Source organism: Cynocephalus volans, chromosome 11 (assembly GCF_027409185.1).
Source record: "Cynocephalus volans isolate mCynVol1 chromosome 11, mCynVol1.pri, whole genome shotgun sequence".
Classification (NCBI taxonomy): domain Eukaryota; kingdom Metazoa; phylum Chordata; class Mammalia; order Dermoptera; family Cynocephalidae; genus Cynocephalus; species Cynocephalus volans.
Window position 1 is genome coordinate 108,105,885 of NC_084470.1, and position 26,919 is coordinate 108,132,803.

The window sequence follows — 26,919 nt, forward strand, 5'->3', positions numbered from 1 at the left end:
GAAGCTTATAAGTTAAGTGGATTCAGTCACAGAAAGATAGAGTTGCTTTTTTCATATCTGCATCCAGAGTCTCAAAACGCATACCTATCATGTTCAGGATTTTAAATTTGCTCTATCAGCACTGGGGATGCACTACAGGGTTTTAAGCAGGGACTGATGCAATTGATTGTTGCTTCAGAGTCTTGCTGCAACATGGAGAATGTGTTAGAAGGAACAAAGCAAGGAGCAGGGAGACCTCCTAGTTGTCCAAGAACAGCAGAAGTTGAGGGGCCCTGAGTGGCTTTTCTTAAGGGTTTGAGCAATATCCAGTCATAGAAGAAGGCAGCTTTACATGTCCCAAAACAAATTTTTCTACAAACGAAGACAACGTTACAAGTTCCTTTACTTGGTGGTCAAATACAGATCCCACACCAATTTTTTTTCAAGACTTTGAGAAAGAAACTGTAAATATGAACCCAGAATATAAAACACTGAAGCCTAATTTCCCCAGATACCTAGGACTTCTAAGCACAAAGGGAATGATAACATATTCCAATACACAATTGTAACTGGAGCCTTATAATGGAGACAAATTAATGCAGAACTTGCTTTAAGAGACTGTCAGGTTGAGGCAAACACTTTTGGAAATATTCTCACTTCTGTTACTGTGTGAATAGAGGGTTTATTGCAGAAGCTTATCACAGTCACACTTTATTTCTGCTGTGGAGTATTCATAATTCTTCACTGTCTTGTGAAATAATTGATAACTACTCGATGTTGAAGAAGTTTTTGTATAGATGAGAGTCTCTCAATCTGAGCAATATTGACTTTTTTTTTCCCCCCCAGATAATTCTTTGTTGAGGGAGGCCACCCTGTGCATTGCAGGATGTTTAGCAGCATCCCTGGCCTCTCCCTACTAGATGCCAAAAATGTCTCTAGACCTTGTCAAACACCCTTTGAGGTGAGAGGGCAAATGCTTTTTGCTTCCTGTTGAGAATCACTGTTCTAATTGGAACAAGTTAGCAATGGGTCATAAATCAAGAGACAAACACACTTAGTAAGTTATAGCAATGGGTTTGCTGATGATGGCAACACAACTAATGATAATTTGGTTCATTCTTTCTTTCACTTTAAGCCATGAGCTCCTGGGAGGCAGAACGAGTTACTATTGACTGTCAAGCAGTGTATTTTTTATAGACAGTTGGAATGAGCATCTGAAGCTATGTGCTGGCCCTCTCTCTGAAGAGATAGCATTGTTCCAGTCTTTCCTCATTATGAAAATCAGTGTACCAGTGTTTTCGTGTTAACTGGCAAAGTTGGGTTCTCTTTCACACATGCGTTATATTCTAGCCTCATCTCTGATAGGCATATGAAAGGCCCGCCCGTTTCCAGGCTCTGATGGGAAAAGCATTTGGGGAAGTAGAGGCTCTTCTTTACTCATTACCTCTAAAATCATGCCAGAGAAGTGGCTGCCCATTCTGCCTCCACAGGAGACTGGCAAACATGTCTCAGTGCCTGCGGCAAGGAATGTGCAGGCTGAATGCAGATTCAGCATCTTCTTTCTGGTGTTCACTGGGGTGAAATCCCTGCTTGAACATAATCTGCTAAGGGGAGAGACTTGGCCTGTTTTGTTCACTGTGTGAACCTAAAACCTAAAATGTAAAACCAAATCTGACATATAGAATATGCTCAGTAATTAGTTGTTGAATGAATGAGTGAGTGAGAGGATGCTTTCTGCTCACTGGTACAATCAGAGAAAAATACACAAGGAGAACCTAAGAATAGAGGGTAGAAAAGGAATTATGAAGGACTTTATAGGTCACTTCATCCAAGGCTTTCTTTTCATTGAAGAAGAAGGCACTGAGAAAGTTAAGGGATTTCAGCGGGTCCCACAGTGTGTCAGTGGCAGAGGTGGGGTTATAACCCCATCCGTGCCTCTCCTCAATTTAACAACATTCATTAAATTGTCATGGGCTAAATTGAGCACTGGGTGCTGGGAACACAAGATAAATTAAAAGTGGTCCAGAATAGGAAGCAGAGGATTGGGAGGCTTCTGGGTGTGGGCTGTGACCATTCCCAGAACCCGGCACAGCAGGGCAGAGACAGAGAACAAGGAACCACTTTTTCCCATCACATCATTTATGCAGCTAGCACTCTGACTTTTAAAGACTCCTACTGAAAGACAATGGCACAGTGGGATTCCTTGTTTGAAACTTTTGCCTGAAGTTAAGCCTGGTTGACCAATTTGTTCTGTTTTTCTGTCTACATTTGTTTAGTTGCTTTGGTGTTCTACACAGACATCAAACTCTTGACTACATGCACGGCACACGTAAAGTCGCTGCTCGGTGTCCCTGCCGCCTTTCCACCTCCACCCTGGCCTGAGCTATTCACTGGCCTCGCTATTCCAGATCCCTGATAAATAAATCAGAATCGATCCTAGCACCTTTGGGATTGAATTGTTTCCTGCACTACACCATTGAGGATATTTAAATTAAAATATATACATATGTATGTATGTGTATATATATATATATCTCCTTGGGGGAAAATTCTACAGGAATAATTCCTCCTGGTTGACTATCAGAGTCTATAACAAGTAGATAATATTCCGGGAGTTGCTAGACCTCCCCCAGGGCTCCTCAGGCCTCTCCCACCAGTTTGCATGTATGTTTCACTTCTGTTGGACTTAGATTGCATCCTGCGGTTCCTGGAACACCGTGACACGGACAAAGAGAAGATGTGCACACGTGGCCATGGGAAATTTGATAACTTCACTAAATGAAAAACTGCCACTTGATTTAGATTTTCTGTCCAGTTTAATTTTATTTCATTTCAAATGGAGAAATTAGTGTTACACCCATGCTTGAGGTCAAGCCAAACCAAGTGACCTCACGTCGCCGTCAGAGCAGTATTGAATCACATAACTTCTTAGCCTGTTTGCTCCCAACATCTTGAGAGTTGGGATTTTCTGTATGATTCTAAATGGAGATTTGAGCCTGAAGAGAAGGTTTCCAGCTCCAGGGCTGGCTAGACCTTGGTGATATCACCTGAGTAATACGTCTGTGTTCTTTCAGATGGGTTGGCATCTATAGGACAGAAAATTCCACTTTGTGGGGAAAGCCAGAGACATTATATTTGGCCTTTTTCTTTAACCCTTATTTTTTGCCTTTCTGTTTAATTATATCTGTTCTCTTAGACCAAAAGATTCTTCTAGTTTTGATCACACAGTAGTTTCCCTTCAGTACGTTCTGTTCCTTGTACAAGGTCTCTGCCCAATTACAGGAACACTCATCTTCTCTCCTAACAGTCATTACTTGCTGAAATAAAGAAACCAACCGCAAAGTATTTCAGGGAAGTTAAGACTCAAGCAAGGAAAATCTTAAAGCAATCTTTTCATTTAAAAAGGAAATTGAAAAGCATTCCCTTTGCAATTTCAGGTAAAGTTATTCATATATATTAATACAATTACCTAACATGTACCTTAATGACTTCTCTAATCTCATATGACCTAGTTATTATGTTTCCAAAGAGGTGTAAAAATAACATTTCCTCTGCTGCTTCCCGCCTGGAACGCTGGTTAAACCAGGGGCTTGTTTTTCTCTGTTCAGCACAGAGGATGCGGTTGCAGAGATGAGGAGAGGGCTAGAGAATAGAGTGACCAGTTTAGGAGATTAGCCAAAAATGAAATGGGATCTAGATTTTGCTGGAATTACAAGGTAACAGTCTTTGACAGGTTTGCTATGAAGCTCTTGAAGGCTGCATGGCTCGCTTTTCACTTTCATGGACCCTTTCTAAGGCTCTGAATCTAATTCAGTACTTGAAATTTTGATTTCTTTTTTTTAAAGCAGCTCCCTTTCCCTTGTAAGTTTCCTTAACTCTAAGGTCTACTAGCAAAAGGAGCACAGTACAGCTTATTTCCACACAGAAAAGACTGTCGCCTCAAGACCAGTCACTCAAACGAACACAGTGTTTGGCTTTTTCTTTTTCTCTCTTAAACATGGTAGGAAAGGTTGTCACAGGCACAGAAATGAAGATTTCTATGGGCTGAAAACATTTGATACAATAATGCAACTCTCCTAGGAGTAGGTTATTCTGTCCCACGAGGCAGTGCATTGCTAGTACACAACCATCAATTATATCAAGAGCTTTGCCAGCAGGGCTAATATAATATCTGTATTTACCACTTTTGCCAATCAGCGCCAAGTGTTAGGATGAATCCTATAGAACTGCCAATATTCAACAACTTGTGACCTACAAAAACAGCAGTTTCATAGGGCATGACATAATATAAGGGTACCTCAAAAAGTTCGTGGAAAAATAGAATTAGAAGATAATACAAATTTTCCATGAACTTTTTGAAGTATCCTTATATTTTCCAATCATATATTAACTACAAAAACAAAAAGTGGGAATATAGCTTGTGGAATAGCTTAGCCTTTGTTTCTGAACAGCTGACTTCAAATTCTACACCAGAGCTGTCTAATGGAAATAGAACTCAAGACACAAATGTGAACCACACCTACGATTTAAAATTTTCCAGTAACCGTATTAAATAAGTGAAAAGAAACAAGTAAAATTATTTTGAATAATATACTTTATTTAATCCTATATATCCAAAATAGTATTATTTAGACATGTAATCAAAATGAAAATTATCAATGAGACATTTTACACTTTACATTCTTTTTGTTTGTACTAAATCTTCAAAATCTGGTGTGTATGTTACACATCTGACGCATCTCATTCCAGATGAGCCATATCTCAATTGCTCCATGGCCACATGTGGCTAGTGGACAGTGAAGTTCTAGACCTTCCACTTACAAACTGAGTGGTCTTAGACAAGTAATTTAACCATTCTGAGTCTGCTCACTTCCTTGTAAAATGGAATTACATAAAAAACACCTACATCATAAGGGTAAATGTAACATTAAATAAGTTAACAGAGAAGTGTCTGGTAGGTGCTCAACTTGCTGCAGTTATAATTATTATCATGTTAGGATGTGGATAACGCAACCAGCCACTGTGTCTCTCCTACTTTGAATTTCACTTAGTGGACTTAAACAAAGCTTAAAATGAACATTTCCCTTGCATTTTAAACAATCTCTGGCCAATCATGTAGAGTTATAGAATATTCTCAGGCATGACTGACGGCTCGATCAATTTATGAGATAAGGGTTTGGTGGTTTTAAACATTTAGTATCAAGATGGAGAAGAATGGGCCCAGGCTACAGTCTGGAAATAAAAAGCTCATTGTAACAGGATTGCCAAGAAACCAAAAACAGAACAAGCTGGAAAATACTGATAAAACTACCATTTACTTCTCATCAATCAGACCAAACATGAAGCAGAGTACTTTTCTTATGTTCATTCACTTAACAACAGCAGCACAAAACAAACAAGCAAAGACTGTGAAACTGGTGTTCTCACCTTCATTTTAAAGGTAAAAGAAATGGAGGCCCAGAGTAGCTGAAAAATTTGTCAAGGTTGATAAAGCTGTTGTGTGGGTCTTTTCATCACTGTGATCCTATGATATCCTCCTATTCTCACTCATCAATTAAATGTGACGTGGGCCATGTTAATAGGCCTGGGACTGGCCACTGTGCACAGAAGCACAAACTAAGTGAAAGACTTAGAGTGAAAGACTTCCTCTATCTATGAGCTGAGCATTAAAGATCACACACGGATGAGACTGTAGAAGAGAGAACCATTTTCTATTCTACTTCAACATTTGAATTGATGGTTTGTTTCTACGTGATGCTTAGGCAACACAACAGGCACAAACTAGTCCTTTCACTGGATAAAGCAAGACAACCAGACTGAGTCACAGCTACTTTTTTTTTATTAGTGCTATTTATTAAGAGACTAACAACTCACTTGAGAAGTCTGGTCTTGTAGGTAACAGCCAAGGAAATTTGAGGGAATAGGGTGGTTTTTCTTTTCCTTTCTCTCTCTATTTTTTTTTTTTTTTTTTTTGGTGCAGTGGTATGGGTGAAACTGAGAGACGAATAGCTGCTCCCAAACAACCAAACCCAAAGAGCACGTGGCTCTTGTTATATCTGGCTGGCTCAGCAACTCCCCAAGTTATGGGGCTACAGGGGATACTGTCTAGACCAGTTCTTTTGGCCCTGGGGTTGGCAGAACATAGAACCAGTAAGCCAAGGCATGGTGCAAACATCTCTCTGCATTTTTTCTGGTAGATAGTCAAGCTGGACGGAAACTAAATCTCAAACAACTACCAAATAGCAATAAACTTGAGAATAAAAAGACTGCACAGGGCTTTCTTCAGTCCTTCATAGACATGTCCTGGCTCTTCAGCTATAAGCATGACATTTCTAAAGTGAATATCCTTAAGAAAAAAACACAAAGAACAATCTTAAAGGTGGCATGACTTTTCCAGCTTGAGAATAGTCTCATTTTGTCAACAGGTGTTTTCTAGTCTCAATGATGGCACTAGGATAGGAAAAACACGTCAACATAGAATTGAAATAATTTATTTACCACTAGAGCACCACAAAAACAGACATACATCGTGTTAAAATACAGCGTAATTGGTCATCAAAATACAAAACAGCTATTCTTATATTCCACTGTTTTAACCATGCCAACCATAAATTGTACTGCTGCTTAACACATAAAAAATCACTGCCCCACCTGCATACTAACACTTCCCCCATTCCCTCCCACCTCCCTGCCCTCCCATGGCAATATTTACTTATGGGAAATAAAGACCTTACAGAACCCCAAAATTAAAAAAAAAAGATTCAAGAGATCTTAAAATAGAGTATTTAAAATATTATCAGTGCATTCATGAGGAAAGACAAAATAATACAAAACAAAATGTCATCCTATCTGAGAAAAAAAATACCTGCAGAAATAAAAGTGATTTACACAGAATTAATGGAAAAGTGGAAGAAAAAAAAATAATCAACACACTTAAATCTGGGACTGGGCTACACCCAACACAAAGGTTGTTTACTATTGTGGCATCCCATCTCTTGCTTTTCCAGTTTTCAAACTTGCAAATCGGATTCTTTATTTTAAGTAATGGTCGGAAAATTCAAAAAAAAGAAATATACTATATGTCAAACAAGTTCATTTTGGATTCACACTTCACTATGCTTCTCTTTAGGTGAAACTGCAAATATTCCATTGTTTTACCTATTAATTTTTATTTGAAAGCTAAATAAGTGACAAGTGACAAACTGACGTATTCTATGAACCACGACATGAAGATAATTCCTCAGCAGTGATGTGACAAATTGTTTATTAAAGCAAGTTAAACTCCAGCCTCAGACACAGAAAACTCTCACTTAGAGAAAAGAAAGAATCTTTTGATCATAGGACAATTTGGCTTGTGACTTTTTAACCTTCAAAGAGCATCTATAAAAACCTTAACTTCAGTGAAATAAGCAAAAAGACTTACGCTGACCTGGATTTTTTCTTTCTTTGAAAAAATCAGCTAAAATGTACATATTTCAATTCCCCCCGAACCCTAAAAACCCTATTGAAAGAAAAGATGTTTTCTATGAACTGTCTTCTTTTTAATAACAACAGAATTCTGTGAAAACACTGATTAAAGCAAGTTAGAGAAAGAAAACTTTCTAAACTCAGTAACCAAGATTCTGAGTTTTAGTAAGATCCTTAAGCCCTTGCTAAAACTAAAACATTTCACCTCAATTATCCATTTATCTGTAATATTCCCCATTTTCCTAAAATAGAAGCTTTTAAACATTTGACTTGATTAGTAACAATGCTTAGAAAACGAAAGAAGACCACTGAATTCAAATCTCTCCTTTTCATAAAAAAAAAAAAAAAAAAAAAAAACAGGACAAGTGGACCCAGGTAGCTTATGTCATGATAATGGACAACACATACAGCACAAGTAGAGCAAATACCATAAAAAATGCGTGTGTGGTGCAAGTCAGAGCACAGGGACTTTCCTCAAAAGTACTGGCCAGCTGAAGGAAACACGCGATTGTGAGTGATCACTAAAAAGAGCCCGAATTTTAAGTTCAATCTAAATCATAGTTGACATTATTACAGAATACAAAAAATATGGTAAAAATTTACACATTACACAGAAAGCAGTTAATGTTTTGATTTAATAGTTTGCAAAAGAGATCTGCAGATGTGTTTTCAATTATGCTGGCCTCTATACCCATCTATTTTAATAATATAGGTATGGTTACATACATCAAAACAAAGGAAAAAACCTATAGCACAGCTATACAGCAATACTAAAGGCCCAAAGTTTGACCAGTACATGTCAAAACATTTCAACATCTCACTGGTTTACTAAACTGAAAAAGAACCACTTACAATTAAAAAGAAAAAAAAATCTTACAAACATTCTGACTGAAAGTTTCCTTTATTAACAGGCTTTTTAATTTTTGAACCTTACAAGAAGCTTCCTTAGGCAGTTGGTACATAACATGTGTTTTCAGGGTCTTTATCTTAATGCAGACTTGCTTGGTCATATAATAACTCACTTGGGTTTTCATCCCATTAATATGACCTCTTTTTTCTGGCTCGTTTGAGTTCAAGTTCCTTAAGCCATCCATGAGTTTCTGGTAAAGCATTTGGTCTCCACTTTATACACCTGTTTTATTTTCCAAGGGCAATGAAATGTTCATTATATAGTAACACACAATAAATAACTCACTGTTAACTCTAAGAGTAAGAAAGGGAAGGGTGCCTATTGCATAGCAATACAGAAAAATCAAGTGAGGCACAGGGTAGGAACGGTACGTACAGCAACTCCACTTAATGGGGTTTTCCTGTTTTTTTGTTTTTTGTTTTTTTCCTTTCACATAATTAACACTAACAAATTCTTCCAGTGTTTATTTTTTTTCTTAAAAAAAAAAAAAAAAAGACTTTGTTTCTTGTCTGTCTCACTTACAAAGTAGGTGAAATGCAGAATAAGGCCTTCAACTTTTTTTGTTTCAGATGCCAGTTTTAACAACCAGAACACAAACTTCCAAAGTGTTTGAACTAGTACCGCTTTTTCAAAAATTTTTAACACTGATGAACCAAGGCTCTCTTATGTTTTCTTGTTACAAACATCCTCATTGTCATTGTCGTCATTATCATCATCATCATCATGATTTTCATCTTGCCACTTTTCCAAGGATTTTAGCTGCATTTGCAAGACTTTACGATCATGTTAGAAAGCTGTTCGATCTTGGGTGTTTTGCCAATGTAGTAGAGAATGGTTAGCGGTTCTAAATCCTGGGACACGCAGCAAGGAGAAGCAGATGCTTCTGGATTTATGGTATTATATAAGCTGAGGACCTGAAAGGACATGGGGTAGGAGAAAAAACATAGAGAAAGACAAAAAAAAAAAAAAGGCAACTTTTTAAAAGAACTATTCCATATTGTTATCAGTCACAGCACTGAGTAGGCAATTGAATTTATTTTTGGTTTATAATTTCCTTTTCTTAACTCTAAATTATGATCAAATTAATATGTATTCTTAGCAATCAGCTAATTCACCATTTTTCCACAGAATGTTTTTTTCATACATCTTAAACAAATGATTCCATAAAAGTCAGACTGGACGAAACTGCTCATTCAAGAGATTTTCTCAATTCTTTCAATTAAGTCTTTACTCCGATCACTGCTTTGCTGCACATACTTCCCAGGCTCTCGCCAAACTTGGTCTTGTTTCTACATGACTTCGTAACTGAGTTATTATCTGAGCATATATTTTCAATTCCCATGTAGATTAAGATTCCCCTCCAGGTCAGAGACTCTACAGACTTTTCTTTTACTTTATAGCCCTAGTAAGTTTTCTCTGGACAAAATAAGACTTAGGCGCTAGATGAAAAAATGAATACGTGGATAAGTAGAAGAGTGACATCTCTTACTGAAGCGCTCATCACAATTTTAATCTACCCTTGGATATAGAAAAAGACCCCTGTTTGCTATGTGAAATCTTTCTATGTTAAGCGTCTTCTCAGGCCAATTTATTGTCACCTAAACTTTAATTTAAAAAAATAAATAATTCTGTTCATTTACCATTGGTTCATAAATACAATGAGGCTGAAAATGACAAAAAAAAAAAAAAAAACGAAAAAGAAAATCTATATTCTTAATTATTCAGTTTCTTACATTTTGCTTCAAACAAAGATAATAATAATAATAACCCTCCATTAGCCTTCCATGTAATGAATGGCAGAGGCTGAATCGGAGGGGCGGGTAGCCAGTACTAAAACAGAATGAAGGGAACGATCTGTAGTGGGTCTTGTACCTTTAACCCCATTCTAGGTCAAAGGGGTGTGTGACTTTTACTAATGGAAGTTTGTAGGTTTCCTGCAGATGATACAGAGACATTTCCAAGGATACCATTAATGTGTTAGTCAAACAGCAAGTGACCTTTTCCTCGAGATTCACTGTAACTTTTTCAACCTAGGACAGAAGATCTGTTCAGTGCAGCAACACTGACTACTTTATTAAGCCACCTCTGGCTCCTTGGGTAACTGTCCAAACCACATATTTGTGACCATGACAGTTATTCTTCCTCTCTCCTTGAAAAACAAGCATGGTCTCAGCCTTCACACACTCCCTCTATGTATCAGAGAGGAGAATTATGTTTCTACTTGGCAACGGGGCCTTGCCCACATAACAGCTACCGCTGCTGAAGCCCAGATGAGGCAGCCTGGCCAGAGAGCTCAGACAAAGGGACAGGCATGAGCAAGCTCGCTCACATGGCCAAGCACGTGGCCACCCCAGAGTGCCAAAGTCCACAGGGGAGCTGGGAAAACAGCTGAAGGAAGGGGAGCCATATTTGTCACTTTAAACGCCAGCATATGCAGGCACTTACAAATAAATATACTTCATATTCCACTAACACATGACTTTTCATATAAACTAAAGAGAAATTTTTATAATACAGATTGTCTAAAATAATTGATAACCCCCAAGCTCTTGAATTCAGCTGAAAGCATTATGGGATCTTTTTGGCAGCAGATTCATTTTCCTATCCTGCAGTGAAGGCAGTTTTTCTAATGCCTCTTTAATAGTGAGATTTACAGAGGCATAAAGAGCAGAACAGAAACCCCAACATGTAGCCACATTTTAGGAATTAAACTCAGTAAGACAGAGCAAGTGGAGCCCTGGTTATAAAACAAGGAGACCTCCTGCCAAGTCTTGGTTTGTTCCTAATTTTCTCTTTGATCTTGGGCATCATCTATGTGATGTAGATCCAATTTCTTTAGAAAAATGAAAGGTTTGGACAAGATAACTTATATGAAGTCCTTTCCATCTCTAAAATTCTACATTTTCAGCCACCAGGAGGAAGAATATGGACAAATATCATTATTACATAGAAAAAGTCTTCGCTAATCTGGGCTGGGAACCCCTAGCATGAATTAGCCCTCGAACTTCATTGAAGTAACTTGATAAAATATTCAGATTCCCATTTACTTTGGGTTTTATTCAAAGAGACTTAGAGATATAATTTTCAAATAACTTTCACATATATCATCTTTTTATACTGCACAACAATTCTCAAGTTTGGCAGTATTATCTAAAAAATAATTTTCAATATAGACGTTCTTTTTTGCTGATTGAGGTTCAGAGAAGTTAACTGACTTTCTAATTCTCATACTCTAGTCAATTGCTATGCCAAAGCATGAGCTGAAGTCCCCCATGCTCCAGTGCCTGATGGAGGTGATAGGAGATCAATTTTTTTCGATGGTGACCTGGGTGCCTTCACACCTTAGCTATATATGGCATTATGTGATATATTGATCCAAAAAGGGTTTTTTTTGGCTACCTATTTATGCTCATAGCTGTTAAGAATATAAAACAAAATTCAAGCAAAACTTCCCTCAAGTTGGTTATAACCAAATTGGGAAGGTGAGACCTACTGTTTAAAACTAATCAGCACTGCTTTCTGACTTCACCTATAGACCACATTCTTCCTCCTCATCTAAAAGAATTTCTTCAACACCCATGCACGTGTGATGGTGCAGGTGCACTGGGCTAATTACAAGCCATTTGAAAATACTATCAGCAGGTACATACTGGTTACCCAAGAGTAGAAGAGACAAGTTGGTCATACACTTACCCTACTGTGCTGAGTGTCTGAGCTCCATAAATACGGGCATGCTCCAGCACAGAAGTTGGCATTGTACCCTTTCGGCTCATGTATCCATTTCCACCCAAGATCTCTCTTGAAATCAATGTAAAGTGGACGTAGGCAGCAATTATCCTGCACATTTCTGTTAAAAGAAAGAGCAATGGAGATTTTAAAGCTAACTCCCCCTGCCCCCACCTCACACCAAATGAGAAACATGACTCATTTATTTAGTCAACAAACATCTAATGAGCAAATATCATGAGCCAGACTTTAATAGTTATACTGCAATCTCAAGTGGCTTTCATGACAGGGTGTTATGGTGATTCGTGGGACTTTTCCCTTACGAGTTCTATCCCCCCACCCCTTGTCTATGATCTAGAAAGTCAAATCTGTACCCTCAAATGACTAGATAGAAGCAGAGAGGTGGCTGGGAGAAGCCAAGCCCTTTCCAACCAACACTGGGAACTTTTGCCATTTGGTTCTACCACCATTTCAAACACAAAACGAATAAAGTACAATGGCTATTTTCAAAGAACCATCTATGGTATTTTCCTGTGAGAATAGATCCTTTATTTCACTGCATGTTCCTCGACCTAGGAATGAACCAGAGATCAAGAGACATGCTAATTACCCTGATTTGATCATCACACATTGTGTACACATGCATTGAAACTGAAATTCAACTCTGTACCCTATATACATATACAACTCTGTGTACACATACAAATATGTATAATTAGCATATTTCAATGAAAAAAAAAAACTGCAACATGAAGTCTTGCTTAGTGCAACCACTGGCTGTAGCAACCAAAACCTGCTGCTTTGCTTGTGACCTCTGGCATTTTGAGCACTTTATCAGTGAGGACCCTGCTCTGCTCTCTATTTCTCAAAACAATCAGCGAGCCCTCCTCTTACCGAACTTGATAAAAAACCACAGAGCATTCGCACTCTCCCTTCAAGAGCTCAGGTGGGAGTGGGAAATTAAGTCTTCCTGCCCCATGCCCTCGCTTCTCTCACACCCTGTAGTAAACACATGACAAAGAGCTTCTGCTGCCCCACTGGTCACTGTGACAGAGGCATGACCACGGGTACTCTGAAGAGACAGCGAAGGCTTCATACAGACGCTCGGTCCTCCAAAATTAAAGAGTTGCCATCCCACACCTCAAATAAACTTATATTTGCTTTGGGAAGCAGAGAGGTCATTTTCTTCTTCTGTGGCAAAGCACTTCAGAGGGATCTGGGGAAAAACCTAGGAGGCTAGTTTTTTCTCTTCACTTTGGGTTCCTCACTGTAAGCCTCTGGGAGGAAGATGCTATGAGATACAAGGGATAGAAGAGCTGTACTCTTCTATTCCTGGCCTTAAGCAATGCATTCAGTTCAGGTCACCATGCAATATTAGAAAGGGCAAAGGCAGTACAAGAGTTAACAGATATAATTACTAGTTTTATTCTTATTTCCTTTACCTAAAGCAATAGGCCGCATCCAAAGCACGCTTCTTCCGCCGGTTGGACTGTTGTGACTCAAGTCTGTAGGAGGGCAATAACATTAGCAGGAGATGTGGGGTCTTCCCACTGGTTTTTTTCCTAGTGGACTTTATAGTTTTCTGATCACCACTGGTATATGTGGAGGTGCCATCAATACCTTGAAAAAATGCATTTGGGTAATAAACATTTAGCTTCACCTTCATCAAATATAATCAGCCATATTTTTTCCTTTGTCTATTGTTACAAATAGCAGCAATGACCACTATGGCAGCACCAGCTGGCAACAGTCACTCCCCATGGAAATAGAGAGGGCACCACAGGACTACCACAGGTGACAATGAACACTTCTACACGAGGCACTTGTGAGCAGGCCGTTCAGTGTCAAAGGCAGAGCTGCTGGTTATGAAATTCACTACAGAAGTCTTTAACCTGCCATCCAAGGGCGACCTAGGCGGTTTATTTTAGTTGGTCCTTAGTTCAGGCTGTGTTCAAACCCTCAACAACTGCACACAGCAGTACCACATGCCTTGTCACTCAAAGGACTTTCCTAGTGAACGTAAACTGCAACTTAGCTAAATAGCAGTGAATTAGGTTCCAGTGAAACAGAAGTCGCCCTTACCTAATGCTATCTTGGGGAGCTGTGGAGAAAGGGCTTTTTCATTTATTTTATGGCATCCCCAACACTTTCCTGAGTCCATTCAAGATTTAGAACCTGAACTCCCCAAATCGTGCTCAAGAGACTACCAGTTTAAGCATTTAATCTCTGCACTCTAGAGAATCATGACTAGGTTAGAAACTGAAATAAATCTCTAAACCTCTGGGAGTATTTTTCCATGAGCAAGGGCCACCATAGCCTTCTAAAAGTGGATGGAGGTCCTGGGTGGTGCCAGCAGGGAAGGGAAATCAGCTCCCTGACCTGACGGTGTGGCAATGTTGCACCAGCACGTGGGCGCGGACTTCCCTCTCTCCTCTCATGGTCCAACAACCCGCTATCTAATACACAAAGTGACTTGAACCCTTGGGGTTTCCTCATTCTCCCTGACTTTTGGCTAATTTGCTCAAAGGTGAGCATGAGGAAAACAAAAAGCTGGTTATGTGTTTATAAACTCTTACAGAAGTCTGATGAGGAAGCCACCTGAAATGCTGGGTGCAGTCTAGAAAAGAGAATTGTTCTGATACATGGAAGGTTACTTAGAGAAGCCGTGGCCTCAAGTGACTTCTCTCTCCTGTGAAATAGTGTTGATTTCTGACATTTGGTTAGGGGGATTATCAATAGATCTCCTTAAATGCACGCTATCTTTTTCTATAATACCAGTACAGATGGAGAGTTGGCTTGCTTAAACAATGAATAAAGGGCTTAACTGACTATTTAATAGTTTAAAGGGTCAATGGGTCAGTCAGTTAGTATTGACCAAATCATCACCGGGCATCAGGCAGTGTACTCTGGGGACCAATACATTTCTTCCAAGCCCTCTGCCTTCATATATCTTTCTCCAACCAGTCTGTTGCCCAAACAAATGAAACTCCCCAAGCCTCACCCAACAATCCCATCTTCACATGCAAACTGACTTCATCTACCATGAAATTATCAACACAGGCCCTTCCCTCCCCCACCTCATATGATCAAGTTTCAGTTACCTGCAAATCTTGCTTCTAGTTCTTCACTTTTATTTGGGATGATGTAATTATTTGATGGTACAAAAGTGCAGCAGGGACAGTGTAAACTTATTTTAAATCCCAGGTTCCTATCTGGAAAACATTAAGTCAAGGAGGTCATGTATGTGTGTGTGTGTCTATGCTCTTTAATCAGCAATCAATGTACAATAACGTCTGGCTACTAAACATTAAGGGAGGAAAGGAGAGGGTGGTTCGTACCTTTATGGTGAAGCCATTCGTGAACAGCATCGGTTACATCAAAGGAGAGCCATTCACCCTCTGCTCTCGTTTTCACAACTTTGCTGTCGATGTAGCGCTGGGTTGGAGATGTTAAGTCTTTGGACTTGAGAATCTAGAGGGGGAAGGAGTGAGAGCAAAAGCTCAGTTGGCATACTGACAGCATGACTAAACCAAAACCATTAACAATATCCCAACTCATCTAAATTTAGTTCCACTCCAGTGTATCCACGTATTGTTGTCTCAATAGCATGGCCACATGCGTAAAAACATAACACCAGGCCATTTGCCATGAAAAACAGAGCTACTAAATCAGCTGCATGTTATGATAAAGGTGACAGGCACCATAAAGCCAAGTGTCTAAAAGAAAGTGACAGTAATTATTTTACTTTGCTGACATAAGCTTTGCAAGATTTCAGCCATAAATTCTATGCTATTAAGTTAATGGTTTTGTTATTCTGCTTCCCTATTTATTTAATTTGGGGAGCTGGGGTAGGAGGAGGGACAGGAAGAGAGGTCCAGTCCAAGGGACCCATGCTCACCCTCTGAAGGCCCTGAATTACATAAATTTTCTTCTAATAAAGAAAGGTCCTAACCTTGGTTCCTAAATTCACTGGCATTAAAATATGTGTCATGCCTCAGCTTTTGAGGTAAGTCTCTAGCAGGGATTTTTACTCTCACTGTGACTTGTTATGATTTATAAAGATATTCCATATCCCGCAGACTAAGAATGAATTTGGGCAGGAGCAGTCTGGCACAGTGTATAGATGAGGGTCTGAAAGCAAGTCTTCCTGAACACTGAGGCTTTAGAAAGACGCATTTATTTCACATAGGAGCAACTGCAGTATATTCTTGAGTTTCTATAGGAAGTGAACATTTTAGGTGGTTTTTTAAAATCCTATCTTGAAATGATACTGTTTTATAAACCAAACCATGATCCTAAGTCTTCTAGAGCTATAGTAAATCCTTACCCCAACCCTGTATCCTGCTATTTCTCTGTCCTTAGGAGCTCAGGCCCTACCATTTTATGCTACCCTTAGACAGTCTAACTCTTCTGTGGTCATCTCATCCGTATCTGTTTGGTATCTCCAACAATTTCATAAGCTTCCCCAGGTCAAGGATCATGGCTTCAATCTGATATCACTTCAAAGCACAGCACTCAGCTGAATCAATGTCTATTAAATGACTACCAGGATATCTAAAAGATTTATTAACTCCCTTTAAAACCTGTAAAACAAGAGTCCATAATCTTCCCACTGATTTTAAAATGTGCTTCCATATGTGTACATGATTTATGTCAGGTAATTTGGCAACAAATGCTTCCTGAAATAATTGGCATTATAGTAGACTTTTTTTTTTCTGGGTTAAGTAAGTATGAAAAAGGAATGAGGTTCATTCCATTGGACTCCGGAGTGCCCTAATGAATTTTAGACAAACCCTGCTCTACAGACCTGCCCCTATGGTCCAGTAAGCCCCACTACATGAAGAGAATCCAGAGGTAATCATCATCTTACCATAGGAAAGTGATGCTATTTGTGAATTAAAGGAAGCAAATAAACATGACTTAAGGGCTGGGCACACTGGGCTCTGGACTTGGAGCACATTATTTCATTCAACTCAAAATATTCCTGTGAGGTAGATTAAAGAAGCAGAATCCAAAAGGTGAAGTAACTCGCCCAGTGCCTCAGTGAGGAAGCGTGGAAGGAGCGTGCAAAGCAATCCCAAGTCACCTCCCACTTCAGGGCTGGAGTTCTGAAGGCCTAAGAAGTTCTGGGAGTCAGAACTGGACCATGATTCAACCCTTACCCCTTCCCAGATAGCAGAAAACCTTCAGTTACAGAGGCAGAGATTTTTTCATAAGATTATAATAAATGCCGGTAGAAGATGGTCGTATGTATACACAGTTAATGCTGACATAAAGTTATACTTTAAAGGTACTGCTTAACAGCAGTCAATCCTGTGGGAACCAAATCTTACCTTGAAAATACTCCTAACTCCCAGTTGGGCAAATAAGACACACTTATCCAATTCAGAATAAATGGTAAAAATCATGGTTGATAAGAAGTTTTCAGGCATTTCCATCTGCCTCATTGGCTAAAACTTAATGACATACCCAGAACTCATTCTTGTGTCTTTAAATACTTCGCCTAGCTGATCTCCAATAATGATGCATTATTACATATTTGCTGTGCTCCTAATCAGCACAGTGTACATCTTACTCATTTTCGTATAGCTAACACTTAGACACACTATCTAGAACACAACATTGCTTTCACTGCTGCATTAATTATATATGATATACATCATATAGTACGTGGCTATCTCACACTCACAGACACACACACACACACAGTCAGTCTTACTGACGTCAAAGAATTTTTTTATAGAATCATGACCATATTGACCAAATGGACAGAAAAAAATGCATACTGATTAATCTATGAAAATTCTTTGCCTCATAGGGAAGGAGTAAATTTAGATTATCTTGCTTTAAAAGGGGACCAAAGGGAGCAAACAGACTCTGAGGCTTTTTCTCTTTTTAATATCACTAGAAGATTTAGAGATAAGAGTTTTCTCAACCACAGAGCACTGGTCGGCTCAGATTGTGGACAACTGCATATTCTCCCATGGTCAAAGGTCCTACAGATCTTTTTACTAGTCCAAGTTTCAAAAACAGGCCACATATAAACCACCTAAGAAAGACAGTTACTTAGGTACAAAATTCTGAAACAGAGAAGTGATGGGTCTTGTGGGTTTGTTGTCTTACTTTATGGTCAAAGAGTTCTTAAACCCACTTGTTGCAATTGAACTCCATTCTTATTCAGTCCTTAGTGGAAACAGGAAACAGCTGCTTTCCATCACTCAGAGAACATCCCTCATATTCTTGGAGACTATTATTAAGTCCCCCTCAGCGTGCGTGCTTTCTCTCTAAGCTAAATAAACCCAGTTCCTTTAGACCATATTTATAGGGGCAATTTCCCAAACCTTTAATCATTTGGGTTGCTAACAAGGATGAATGATGCTAGATAAAAGTATTCCTCCTACAGCTTCATGATTTTACTTCAGAACTGTCTAGAAAACCTTCTAATCACATCTCAAAATCTCGAATCTTAAATTGAAAGGCATCTTCTTCCTAAGAATAGGCACAAGCTCTCTGTTCCCTGTTTATCTTCCATTTACTGCCTGCACTATATTAAACCATAGGAGAAGAAGGCACGGGAAATCAACCTGCTACTGTCATCCATTAGCACTTTCTTAAATTCAAGTCTATAAAAAAAGTGGTGAGATCAGTCACCTTCCCATTCTATTTTAGCCTTTGCTGTCTGCCTTTCTCCAATCTCTGAATAACAAGGGTTTTGAATGTTAAGAGTCATGGATATATAGCACTGTTGTTGCTGTTGTTGTTGTTTGAATCCACCAGTCACTTGCTTCTAAATTCCATTATACATCTCATTATGGCAAAGACAATTTAGTTGAATAGTAGGAACTCTCTTAACTGGCCTCCAGTGCACTGGCCAGGTTAGCCAGTGTTCTCCATCAGTTGTGTGCTCTGTGATACGGGCTAGCTGATGCCCACAGCACGCTGGGGCTCCCTGCCGGAAAGTCACTCCCCAAGAATGTCTGGTCCTCTCGGTCGAGTTGTATGCTTAGCAAATATCAATTGTATACATTTCTAAGCCTGTTTATGACAGTTGGACTTATCATAAGTATACAAGTTGATTAAATGGTCTAGAAATTGATCAAATACAGGACCAAAGGTAAAGAGAGCTGTTGCTTCCCTGAAAACCAAGTTGAATGTCCTGAAAAGTCTTCATAAAGACAAGTTGCTGTAAGAAAAAAAAAATTCTTGGAAAACAGTTTGGCAGTTCCTCAAAAAGGTAAACATAGAATTACCATACGATGCAGCTTTTTCACTCCCAATAGACATGCAAGCAGGAACTCAAACAGATACTTGGATACCAGTGTTCACAGCAGCATTATTTACAATAGCCAAAGGGTAGAAAAAAACCAAGTGTCCATCAACAAATGAATGGATAAACAAAATATAGCATCTACATACAGTGGAATATTATTGAGCCATAAAAAGAAATGACATTCTAACACTTGTTACAACATGGATAAACCTTGAAGATCTTATGCTAAGTAAAATAAGCCAGGCACAAAAGGACAGATATTGTATGATTTCACTTATATGAGGTACCTAAAATAGGTAAATTTATAGAGATAGAAAATAGAATAGAGGTTACCAGAGGCTGGGGATAGCGGGGAATGAGGAGTTATCACTTAATGGGTTGAAAGTTTCTGTCTGGGATGGTTAATAAAAGTTCTGGAAATGGACAGCGGTGATGGCTGCATGACATGGTGGACGTGGTAAATGCCACTGAATTTTATACTTAAAGAATGGTTGAAAGGTAATTTTTATGTTACATATATTGTACCACAATAAATTTTTTTCTCCAATTTTAGGTGTGAGAGAGACAGCTATAAAAGAAATAACTAAAATAAATAATACGATAAAAGCCTAGAGGGATCATGTACTCAGGTGCTCAGCAATCGTCTTTAAACTTCTCTCTTCACTTCAAAAAAAAGTAAAAACTAGAAATAATACATGAAGAACCATGAGTGTGGTTTATGCAGAAGTTATGACATGGATTGTCCATTGGCAGAGTCATGTCAAAGTTCTTGGCCTCTCATAAAAAAGTCAGCCTCAGCACGTGAATTTGTGTGTGTGTGTGTGTATGTGCACGCGCGTGTGTGTGTGCGTGTGTGTGTATGTGTGTGTGTGTGTGTATACTTACATACGTATATACACATACAGGTATTCTTTTTTGGAGGAGGCAGTATTCACTTTAAGTTAAAAACATTTAAGATTTGCATCATTTCTCTTTCTTATGTTTTTATAATCCCCTGCTTTAATTGATTTTCTTCTTTAAATAACTGACCAACAACCATTCCTGACTGAATTAGAAAGGGGAGCTTCTAATGTATTGAAAATGAGAGTTAGCTGTCTCTGGCTTAGCTACCACCCATAGTGATATTTGAATGCCACCTTCATTATATTAGTGATATATATATATATATATATATATATATATATATATATATATACATACACACACATACATATATATATATACACACATAATATATACAGTATGTGTAAAATACCCATGTATTGCCATTGGCAAGGCTCTAAGATCTTTACTGAATTACGACTCCCTATACAAAAGGATTCATTCATTTCTCTGCCACTGGAAAGCAGCCAACCAGGCAGTGGATAGAGGCAAAAGTCACTGATGTTACCTAATAGTTTGAGGGCAAAAAAAAAAAAAAAAAAGAGGTAGAAGTCTAGTTGCAAAATTAGATCCAGAGAAAATCTTATTCTTAAAGGAAAAATACAGTAAATCAACTCAGGATTTGGCTTAGACACCAAGGGCGACATCTCTTACTTGCCTATGAGACATTGCAAAGAGTTCTAAGAAAGCATTGGGAATTCAGTAGTGCCCTGTATTCAGACATCAACAGACCTACAGGAGAACCAAGCAATTCAATCAGACTTCTAATGGAAAAGGAATTAGCAATAGGGCTGTAGAGAAAAACTGACACTGGGTTAACTACTGTGGGCCCATCTTATTTTTAAATGCATTTAATGCTTTTAATGTTTTAAGTGAATTTAATGTTTAAATGTATTAAAATATTTTAAATGTTTGCAGTGACCTGCACAGAGTGATTAACAAATGCTAAATGCTTATGCGTGCTGCAAGCTATGAGCAAGATCCTATCAGATTTGCATGACCCTGAGTCATTAACTTCAGTGTCATGACAAATTAGTATTGGAAAGGCATGTAGAGGCCATTGCTCCCGCCCAATACAATTCATTCTCTAGCATCTTTTTGTCTGGACCTTTCATGACAGTGAACTCACTACTTTATGAGAAAGATCATCCCACTTTTGGACAATTCATATTGTTGTGATTCTTCTCTACCTTGGACTTCAAATTTCCATCAACTAGTTTCAGTTAATAATGGTACCACTGCCGCATGCTTGTATAATCACTGTAGTTTTTCAAGTTTTTAAACAATTTCACATGTTTTTTAGTCTTCATGAAAACCCTACGGGGTAGACATCATGGCCCTTATTATCCACATTCTATAGGTAAAGGAAAAGAAGCCAGAAGCACTTAGGTATGTTCCCAAAGCCCAGTAGGAAGAGCCTGGACTAACATACTTCCCTCTTAATACCAGTGGAGAAGGCTTTCCAGTGTTGTATTTGTTCTCTGGAGCAAGAGGTAAGATTATATTTCATGTGCATGTCAGGCCCCAATCACAAGACGTGGCTTCCTTCAGGAGAAGGTTCAAGATGCTTCACCATCCTTGTCCAGCCCCTTTTCAATGTCCCTTTTAAAATCAGTTCCTCAACAAAATCCAGATACAATCTAGCAGAATACAGGGCGCATACAGGATATGTCACATGCAGAGTGGGGAGTAACTATTGCTTCCTTGTTCTGGTCACTACTTGCAATGCAAACTATTTGATTTTCACAGCAGCCACATCACACCGTTGAGTCATAGTAAATTTTTTGTAAAATAAAACCTTTGTAAGTTGGATTTCCCACCCCCAATCCTTCCTGGAAGGAAGTGGAATAAAGAGAAAAAAATAAAGGAAAGCAGGGAGCATTGGTATTTCCAGCCCGGTGGTCTCCAACGTTAGCCTGCATCAGAAACATCTGGAGGGCTCAGTAACATGGGTTCTAAGCCCCATCCCCAGAGTTTCTGATTTAATTGGATGAGATTGAGGCCCAGGAATTTTCATTTCTAACATGTTCCCAGTGATGCAGAAGCTGCTGGCCCAGGGATTCCTCTGAGAACCACTGTTGTAGTCTATGTTTAAATAATTCATTTTTTTGAACACAAATACAAATCATACATAAAACTCTGTTAATTTTGAACTTCTTCTTTGACCTAGTTTTGTAGAATGTCTCTGAATGTTAAGTTGCTATTCAACATCTAAGCTGTCCTTCCTAGCCACATAGAACCAGCAACTGCCCATCCAGTGTCTTCATCAATTTGATGATAACAATGTTAAACGTCACAGGGTGAACATTGCTAGAACCTGTTGCTGGATCCTTAATTACTTCCTTCCCAGTCAGCCGTTTCTTTAATCGACACTATGGTATGTTGTATACAACAGAAAAAAGTGGAATTTCACTAGTTGACATGAGTAGTGAGGCCCGGTTCAGGTGAGGAACGCTGCCCATCGGGGCCAACTGACTGCTGTTCCATTTCCTCAGTGGTCCCTCAGGTTCTTTCAAGAATCCATAAGGATGTGCCAAGTGCCTTTGAAAATCATGAGTGTAGTGAAAAGGAGCATAGGCTTCGGAGTCAGGCATATTCGAACTATCACTTACTGGATCTGTCATTTTCTCATTTACAAAAGGGGATAATAAAACACACCTTGTATGTTTGTTGAGAGAACTAAATGCCACTGAGTAGGCAACTCACCACATTGCCTGGTATACAATACATGTGAATTCTTATTATAACTATATTCCTTACCTGTCCAAACCTTCCACAGGTTTCCTAGCAAATAAACTCCAGTTTCCTTAGTTTAGTATTTAAGACACACCTTGCCTTGCCACCAATCTATCTTCGTAGACTCACCTTTCATCCCAGGAAGGCTTATCTAAACACTATCCCTAAAACACGTATGAGGGTACTTCAAAAAGTTCTTGGAAAATGGAATTAAAAGATAATATAATTCCTTCCATAAGCTTTTTGAAGACAAGGTCTTTATACTACCTTTTAATTTCATTTTTCCAAAAACTTTTTGAAGTACTCTCATATATTCCAAACTCTGTTTTTAGATTAGTAACCCTATCAAAATGCCTTCTTCCCTCTTCTGATTTTTACCTTAAAAAATCCCAAATGAAATCAAACCCCTCCCCCGCAAAAAAACCTTTCCATTCTCCAAATCCAAACATAAAGTCCAGCTTTTCAGTGAAATGTTTACTTTCACTCTGAAGTCAGATTTGTTTCCTCGCTCCCCACGCATTTGCTGGGTGTGCTGAGCATAAGGCCACTTGCACACAGAGGCTTTGAGGGTAACCCCAAACACATGTAAATATCCATTTCCTCCAATGGGATATTAAGCTCCTAAAAGACAGAGGGAAACATAAACTCACTTAAATCTCCACAAACCCTTGTATTCTAGTTTGCTGACACTAGCAGATAGGGAATACATATTCATTGATTTAATGTTGGGTGAATCTGACTCTCTGAGTTGAAATCCTGATAATACCAACATTTCCTCTCACACCAACACAGCACGCACCTGAAGGCATTTCTTGGCTTATCCATGGGAGGAACAACTGATTCTCCAACACACCATCCCACATGCACACACTGCAAGGCTTTCATTGACTGTGGAGAAGCCTTTTGCCCCTCATGCCAAAAAAATAACAATGACAACTAGAGGCACTGACATATTTAATACAATCAGTTAATTTGTTTAGTCATTCATTCATTCACTGAATAACTGCATCTTGTATGCATCTGAATCTTGATTTATTCATTTGTTTGAATATATTCAATAGCTCACATCCTCCAGTTTAGTTCAATAAATATTAAGTACCAGCTGTAAGCAAAGCATTACACTTATATCCCAGGACAATAAGAGGGCCCCTGTCCTTAAAGGACTTCATTGAATAGTAAGGTAATATAGACATCTCAACAAAGATTTAAGAAAATGTGTTCATAGGGCACAATGAGGTCACAGAAGTGGCACATCTACCTAGCTCGTCCCAGAGCATGGAAAGGGTAAAAAGATAGCTATGAATGTTTGAAAAACTGGCAAGGGTACTGGGCACTAAGAGAGCACAGTCCAGGCAATAGGGATGTGCTGGCTCATGAGAAAGGGAACAAATAAACACATCTTGCTTTTTCCTCTGCGCCCTTTCATCCTGTCTAAACTCTGCATACCTGGGCTTCCACAGAGCACCTGACAGGTGTGTTGGCTTCCTAGCACCCACACTACCACAAAGCACCACAAAATAGGAGGCTTCGAACCACGGAAACTTATTCTCTCGCAGATCTGGAGGCTGGAGATCTGATAGCAAGGTGCTGGCTGGGCCATGCTCTCTCCCAAGCCTCGAGAGAAGGATCCCTTCTCGCCTCTTCTAGCTTCTGGTGGTTTGCAGTCATCTCCGGCATCCCTTGGGTACAGCTGCACAGCTGCAGTCTCTGCCTTCGTCTTCACACAGCATTCTTCACGTGGCATGTTCTTATGAGGCCACTGGTCACCTTGGACTAGGGACCCGCCTCCTCCAGTATGACATCATCTTAACTAATTACATCTGTAATGACCCCATTTCCAAATAAGATCGCATTCTGAGGTACTGAAGATTAGGAATTCAACATATCTTTTGCGGGAAGACACAACGCAGCCTGCAACAGTCGGTATTCATAAACTCTGCTGTGTTGAGTATGTTCTAAACACTCAGTCTAACTGTGAAGTCCTTAAGAACAAAGAGCGAACATTCTTCCTCCTTCTGCCATCCCACAGTCTTCTCCACTGTAGTTTACACGATCCCTGCTTGTTAACTTATTAACTGACAGACTTCATTAGAAAGACACTCTTGATCAAGTGGCAAATAAGCCCCTGAACAATCAGTCTTCTGCAATGACAGATAAAAACCACTTCTTGGAATTTCACATAGACCCACACACCCGCCACAGAGATTTTATATATCAAGAATGACAGAAGGAATCATCAGACAGTGTAAGGGATTTTATACTGTATTTTACCATTTCTACTTGATGTATTTCATTGTGGGAATGAGGGAGAGGAAGCAAGAAAGACAATTTCCAAGTGACAGAGAGTAGGGCTGTGTAGAGACTCAGGACTGCGTAGAATGGCTTACATTCCACTGAGGCACAAACGTAGCTCTCTCTTCCTGTTTAACTGTCATGTCCCTGATCATGCTGGGTCACTTGGGGATGCCTAGCAAAGTGACACACTGCATAATTATCCTTCAGAAGTGGCTGAACAACCCAGTCCTTATCTTGCTTCTGCCATAGCCCATGTCCTGTAATTGCCATGGCTCCTTTGTAATTGCATCTCTCTGAGAGGGCATAAGTCATGTACACCTGGCAAGAGCTTTGTGACATCCTGCATAGTCGGCTCCCATGAAACACACGTCAGCTTCAGAAAAAAGGAGCATGTGAAAATATAGTCTCTTCGGAGCTCAGATAGCTACATTACTATGTCAATAGTCTCTTTACTGTAAATAGTAATGCACATTGTTATGCACCAATGTTACACATACCCGTGTGCAGTTATGATGAAGGATGGTATACATAGATCTTTAATGACCTTCACAGCAATGTCACCAGATATGTCTTCAAGCTACACCTGTGCACGTGCACACACGCACACAGGAAAGTCTCTCCTCTGTGATGAAAACACCTTATAATTCTCTATTGTTTCCTTCATTTTTTTTTTTTTCATTCTCTACAGATGGGCCTTTGTGCTGACTGCCATGTACACAAACAAGTAAATTCCCTTCTACAGGTCGAAGGGATGAAGGAGTCCTTTGTGTGAGTGGAAGGTCACTCAGATACTGCGGCTCAGTGGCATTCATAAGACCGTCATGCATAAATCACACAGCAGAGAAAAAGATTCAACTGGACTAAAGTCACATCGGTACAGGCAAGGAAAAAGAATGCACAGTACAGCATTAAATGGTAGACTCTGAAGGAAAACTAGTCAAGACCATAGTATCCTTTTCTTGCCTGAATTCCTACAGGCCTTGAGGCTGCATCACACAGCCTAATGCTGTGGATCCACAGTTCCTGTTGTTTCTTGGTGTGGAGAAAAAGTTCCACAACAAGACTGTGAGCTCCTGGGGCCATATCTTGTGATTTTCTTATGTGACTTCCCCTTCCAGCTCCACTCTGACTGGACGCTCACACACATATGCTGCGGGACACAGTTCCAACATCCCTTTCCTACATCCTGACACCTAAAACACATAGGGCCTGTGCTATAATTTAAGTCCCTTCTTATATTCGGCTGAGCACTTTAATGTAGGGGGTGCGGCTATAAAGTACTAAGTCTAAATTAATTAATTAATGAGCTTAGTTTTTCTACAAACACACAGAGTTTATGGGTTATCCAATAATATCAGCTTTGTGAATTTATTACATAACATCATTTAATTTTTTTACCTATATGTGGTTATTATCTGCTTCACCAGAATTAGCCATGAATAAATAACAAAAATGGGAAGATAAATACATTTCTTTGCTCATAAATATTTAGAGAGATATCTTTAAAACACATGTAACAGAATTTCCAAATGCAAAGAAATCAGTGATGTTTCTTAAAGGAATCCCCTCATGAAGTTACTTCCTTATTGTAACAATGCTCCTTGTAGTTGTTTCTTTTTTAAAGAAATTATTAATTTATTATTATTATTATCAT

At 39.1% G+C, this 26,919-nt stretch overlaps 1 protein-coding gene across 2 annotated transcripts in view; it reads right to left on the reverse strand.

Annotated features, from left to right (window-relative positions):
* Positions 1 to 8,908: 8,908 nt before the first annotated feature.
* The window catches only part of TGFB2 (transforming growth factor beta 2), an 80,454-nt gene continuing 62,443 nt past the window's right edge, over positions 8,909 to 26,919 (reverse strand). For both annotated transcript variants that reach the window (XM_063114794.1, XM_063114795.1), the window contains 5 exons: positions 15,421 to 15,553; positions 15,184 to 15,294; positions 13,525 to 13,702; positions 12,050 to 12,203; positions 8,909 to 9,270 (listed from right to left, as the gene is read on the reverse strand). In XM_063114794.1, coding sequence (XP_062970864.1) covers positions 9,112 to 9,270; positions 12,050 to 12,203; positions 13,525 to 13,702; positions 15,184 to 15,294; positions 15,421 to 15,553 — 735 coding nt within the window. In that variant the 3' untranslated portion in view covers positions 8,909 to 9,111. The remainder of the gene's footprint in view (positions 9,271 to 12,049; positions 12,204 to 13,524; positions 13,703 to 15,183; positions 15,295 to 15,420; positions 15,554 to 26,919) is intronic.